General features: G+C 36.2%; 1 protein-coding gene across 1 annotated transcript; it reads right to left on the bottom strand.

Moving 5' to 3' along the window:
- Positions 1-2269: 2269 nt before the first annotated feature.
- On the bottom strand, positions 2270-3235 carry LOC119420946 (myeloid-associated differentiation marker homolog). The gene has a single exon (XM_037688327.1). It carries the CDS (start codon positions 3122-3124, stop codon positions 2270-2272), a length of 855 nt encoding a protein of 284 aa, XP_037544255.1. The 5' UTR covers positions 3125-3235.
- Between the last annotated feature and the right edge of the window lie 2671 nt (positions 3236-5906).

The following is a 5906-nucleotide window of genomic DNA, read 5'->3' as shown; positions in this document are numbered from 1 at the left end:
AGCCAAATTAATCAAAGAAGACGATTTGTAAATCCTTTTTGTGAACTCACTGCAGCGATCGGAAAACATAGAGTGTAAAAATGTTAATGTGTTAGTCTTCTTAAGAAAGATTAAAACAAAATAATAAATCATTCATGAATTCAGAAACCAAAACAAAACAAATGTTTTTATTTTATTTTATATTTTTGCATCAGACAGTGATTAATAATTTTTTTAGACGGCTACAAATGCCATTTTTTTTTACAGTTTTTTAAAAAGATTGAAGACATTATTGTAAAAAAATGTCTCTCCTTTCATTCATTCCTATTTTTTTTATCTGTTTTATGCATTTCCCTTAAAGGAAATGAAGGAAAGGAGGGAAAAGAGAAGAAAGAAAGGATGGTTTTCTTTCGTTCCTATTTTCATTCCTTTATTTCTATTAGATCTTTTTTCTTCTTTCTTTTACGTTTCATTTCCACCCTTTCTTTTTCTTCTTCTTTTGTTCCTTTATTCTTGCCTCCTTCGTTCCCTCCTTCGCTTTGTTTTCTCAGTTCTTCCCTTCTTTCTTATTTCCTTCCTTAAGTCCTTTCTAATTTAGTTTCCTTAATTTGTTGTCCTTCCTTTTTTCCTCTTTCATTTCTTCTTTCTCTCCTTCATCTTTTCTGCTTTCCTTTTCCCCTCTTTATTCTATTTTTTGCTGTTCATTCCTACCTGTCTTTGTTTAAACTTGTTTTCCTTCTTTCCTTCCTTCCTCGCCTGAGTCAAACTAAAGCAGGGGCGATTCTAGGATCTGACCTTTAGGGGTGCTTAGCCCCCAGTGTTGACAATGGCTCTTGGCTTGAACAACGTGGTGGCCATTGACATCAGAAGCATTCATAATGTATAATGGGGGGAATACCGTGGTGGGGGGAGTCTGGGAGTCCTCCCCCAGAAACATTTTAAGTAAAGTAGATGCCATTTCCTACATTCTGGTGTATTTTAACGGGTTGTTAAACCTCTACGTTTACCTAAATAAGTAAACACTTGATTCAATAACTGTTTTAGAGAACTCGGCACAACAAGGAGTAAGCTAGCGGCGTGCAATACAGACACGCTAGCTAAGATGCTACATATAGTGCTCTGCTTTATATTACACAACCTGATAAACACTTTGGACAAAATCAGTTAGTGTTAACTGATCATAATAAACAAAGACTAAAGTTATGCAATCAGAAGTTTTCAACATATATCTACATACAAAACACACAAAACAAAGCACAACTAGCTTCAAGCATTAACCTTTAATTTAACCATTAAACATAAAATGTAATTATGACAGCAAATGTAGGATTCACCTACAGTTTCCTTCATACAGATGAACATGTGGTACTTCCTGTTTATCACTGTTGTATTCAGCTGCTAATGAGGTCGGCCGCAGGGTTTTATCATCTTTTACATTTTTCCAGACTCAGTTTAAGTTTTGGAAATGGAATAATCTGTATTTGACCCTCTAAAGCAGAGCTATTCAAGTAAACTGCTCAGGGGGGCACAGTTACTGAAAACCAGCTGCTCAGGGGCCGAACATCCAGCAATTAAAGTCATTATAAATAAAACAAGTATTACAATGATCTGTTACCTTTTAAATGTATTTATTTTGTTGCAATGAATCATAAATGCAATAAACAAAAAAAAAACAATAAAATGAATATATATATATATATATATATTTTTTTTTTTTTTTTTACTTAATTTTTCAGGGGTTCTGAGTTCAAATTTAGGGATGTTTGAGCACCCCCAAAAAAGACTATAAAATTGCCACTGCTTTAAAGACTGGCGACAGGAAAAAAAAACTTTCTTCTCAGCAGATCTATACATTTCCACACATTTTTTTTTCAAACGCGTGCAATTATCGTTCCATTATACTTGTTTGATTGCAAACAACTTATTTAAAACATTTTAATGAGTAAATGTCAGAGAGTAATAGCACAGACAAGCTGAGAGAGGAAATGCTTTTCATTCGCCACACAATTTTACTTTGACTTTGTAATAAAGTCAGCAATCTATTATTGTGTGATTATCCTCTGAATACATATTTCGCACAACTATTAATCAGCTTGTGATCAGGAATCCACACTTTAATGTTTAACTAACCATCTTTTTTTTTAGCTGCATTTGAACAAGATTTCCATAATGAAGTCAACATTTCCTTTTTGTCTATAGTTTTTCAAAAAAAGCAGCTTTGGGAAGTTTGTGACTTAAACTCAGAAAAATAAAATAAACATAAAATAAACACCATCTGAAGCATAGTAGTTCAATGGTTATGGGCAAAGAAAACCAGACGTATAGAGTAGATGGTGTCCAGGGTGTAAACAATAAAGTTAAAGATGGTCATGAAAGTGATCAGCACCATTTTGTCCCAGGTACAGAGTTTACCACAGTTACTCGGCCTCTTGTTGTTGCGGAAACCATACAGTGGCCAAATGACCATGGCAGTCAAATACATCGCCGCCGCCAGAACATTGTAGACGATTGCGACCTTGTCAAAGGAGAACGGAAAATAGGAGGTCAGATTTCCGAGAGTGAGCAGGATGATGAGGATGGCGAAGGTGAAACACAAGGCATACACAGCGACACACCACTGCAGCTCAGGGGAGTGTGAGTACTGTCCTTTTTCCAGGGACATGAAGATGAGACAGGCAAAGAAGCTTTCCAGCATCTTCATGATGCCTGGCAACGTGGAGAGGAAACCTTGATTCTGCCCTCTGGGACGAAGGTATGTCAGGACCACCTCGCTCACATACCCTGCAACACAGAGCCAGGAAACGACAGAAGCTCCTGCCTGCCGGTGGCAGGTGCCGCAGGTGAAGAAGATGGGGTAGATGATGGAGGCTGACAGACACATCAGGCTCGCCAACATCGCAAAGGCAGCTGTGCTGTCGTTCCAGTCGAAAGGTAGCTTGGCGTTGACCGTGGAGAACTCCAAGATGAGAATGAGAAGGGAGAAGAAACAGCAGAAGCACCAGGTGAACATGCACCACGCCCAGTACGGAGAACTGTCTGGCTTCACCGACGCCACCAGGCTAAAACTCATGCAGGTGACGATGACCGTCAAGATCCGGATGATCCCCACAGGCTGCGTGATGGATTTGACATCCACAAAGACCATGATTGGATGGGATGAGTCTGCTGGACCAAGAAAAATGTTCTTTTCTTTCAGTCAGTTTGCCGTAACGTTCGGAACGATGCAACCTTGTTTCTGCCGGATCCTGTTGAGGAAATCCATGAAGACAAAAGTCCCAACAGGCGTGTACCATGAAACAGAAACACAGGTGTGGTGTGTATTCTAGTAGAGCATCGCTGGCTTATCAGTTCTCTTTATGGCTCCGTTTCAAAGCTCTGATTGGACACTGGCTGGGCATTATCAAACATACATCACAGCGTGCATGGACTCTGATCCGTGTTGCAAACCTTGCTCAGAGACAGGGCGGAGGTCAGTTTCTTGGCTCTGTTAGTTTCATGTTGTCCATCCGGTTTAAAAAATGGTCTTGGATAAACTGAAGGGAGAACACTGAAGTCATTTCAGCAAAATGATGACATCCCAGTAACTTTTATCCCAACAAACACCTGGAAAAACTGACGAGAATCCACCTTGTGATGCTGAAATGTATCATTCTGAGGCAGAACTGATGCGACCAAGTAGTGAAGTTAAATACAAGTGGACACTTTTGGATGTGCATCTAGGACTGTGGGCGTTTTTGGAAAAAGTCGAGGATTAATCCTACAACTATAGAAATGTGAAGAATTAAGAATTTGGGTGTTTCCTTAATAAAGAAAGTTTGTGATCACTCTGGTCACAGCTTGTGACCTTCAGTGATGATGCTGCAGGGTTCCTGCTGTGGTAAAAAAAAAAAAAACCTTTGGATTTTTAACACCGATGTCCACAAAAAGGTGAATGTGCTCAGTCTGTGAAAGCGGCTGTTAAACATCATGCAGGCAAATAAACACATTTCCATGGACGCCCTCATATTATCAGTAGACACAACTAGGTTAATGCTGAGCAAATGGTTTGCTTTCATTTCTACACAGTTTTTATTAACCAACAAATTCACTATTAAACAGAATTTAAACCACAAGAACAATTTGAAAACAATAAGGGCTTAAAGTTTTAACAAAAATAACATGGAGATCTGTAGCGGTGTTGAGTCCAAATGAACATCAGCCTGATTTGATCATCATTAGGTCTTTATTTCAAATGACACATCCTGCAAGGATCTGCAGAAACCGACTCTACAGCTCGTACTTGTCAGTCAGTTGGGCTCCAAATCAATAACTGTTTGATCAAAATACTAGACACATGTAAGTAGAGCAGAATTGTATTAACCAATTCTCATTTCCAAATATTTAAAACGTTTTGAGCTGACAATTCTGGCTTATTTCAATACATAAATAAAAAAATAAGTGTGTGCATATACAGTATATGATACAATATTCAGTTCCAAGGATAAATGATTTGGTCACAGCAGCAGACAAAATATAAGATTTAGATTTAAAAATGAGAATAATCATTTATTTATTAATAACTAAAGGAGTTGAAAATAATAAAAATGCCTGCAGGAACTATAGCTGTATAGATGTTGGATGATTCTTTATCTTTGCCTCCCTCTTCAGGTTTATAGTAGAATTACTTTGTGCTTTTTATGGAATGAAACAAACAAACAAACAAAAAAGGAAAATATACTGTTTATTAACATACAATTTATTTTAGCATAAATTATTGCATGACAACAAAAGACAATAATCTGAATGATTTTAATGAACATACATTTTCAATATAGGCGCAGGAAGCCAACAGTCAATATATTTATACCATGGGAACATAAAACAACAGTTTTCTACCAGTTGTACCCTTTATGAAAGAGGATGCTGTAAAAACATGGTTTATATGGTCAAATCTAAATTTACAGCTGTGTTGTATATCTATGTTTGTAAAAGAAGCCAAAGTCCAGTATAAAAAAGTGGGAGTGGTATACTAAACTCCAGCTGAACAGGTGCGTATGCACACGTTGCCACACCTTTGCAAACATGGTGTTAATGTCTTTTTACCTTCAGCACAGCGTCGATTCAAGCCACGTCATTTTGACATGATTTGAATCAGAGAAGTGGAATCAAACATGTTGATGTAGAGAAGTGTGCACATTAATGTCTCCTTTACAGCATTACATTAATATTTCAGGCGACAGCAAGGCTCTATACAAAATGAGTTTTGAACATTTGTGGCTTATGTATCAATATTTGAGATGGTCTGTTTTAGCAAAATAGTGTAAGTAAAACTAGATGAAAGCAGAGATTCACTGATTTTGGTTTTCCTTCACATTTTTCATTTTTGTGAAGCACTGACCTCCAGTTCTGGTTTGGATTGATTTCAATTTATCTCTAAAATTTAACATCAGAAGCACCTAAAGTGACTTCAAAATCTTTTTCTTTTTTTTTTTGACTGAACAGAACATTGATAATAAACTTTTACATTTAAATCTAAGATGTCACTGCATTACTGGTGTTTCTTTATTAGTATGATTTTTTTTTTTTTGGATCACTTGAAATCTAACAATAAAATTCTTCAATTTATTGAACAAAGAAGTTTGTACAAACAAAAGAAAAAAAATGAAACAAAAAAACGAAAAAATATTTAAAAATAAAATTTTTACTCTTTACATGTTTAATAAGTTATAAATTTTAGTCCACTTTAATATTACCATTATCTAAATTATTATTTACTATTGTAGCAGTTTTAGTTTGTATTTTTCTCTTGAATTATTTTGAAGATATTTTTAGTGTTGTTCTGTTGCTAGTACAAGTTGAGCACCTAGCTGTGGTGCATTCAGGGACATAAAAAATATCAGATTTTTAAAAAAAACTTTATTTGCCAATCAATCACTAGTCAAACAAAA

The sequence above is a fragment of the Nematolebias whitei genome, chromosome 15 (genome assembly GCF_014905685.2).
Source record: "Nematolebias whitei isolate Nwh7 chromosome 15, NemWhi1, whole genome shotgun sequence".
Classification (NCBI taxonomy): domain Eukaryota; kingdom Metazoa; phylum Chordata; class Actinopteri; order Cyprinodontiformes; family Rivulidae; genus Nematolebias; species Nematolebias whitei.
Note: the sequence above shows the minus strand (reverse complement) of the source record. Positions and strands in the feature narration are given on the sequence as shown.

Bases quoted from the DNA above. Each gene is read 5' to 3' on its own strand.
- LOC119420946 (XM_037688327.1), bottom strand. From the start codon at position 3,124: ATGGTCTTTGTGGATGTCAAATCCATCACGCAGCCTGTGGGGATCATC.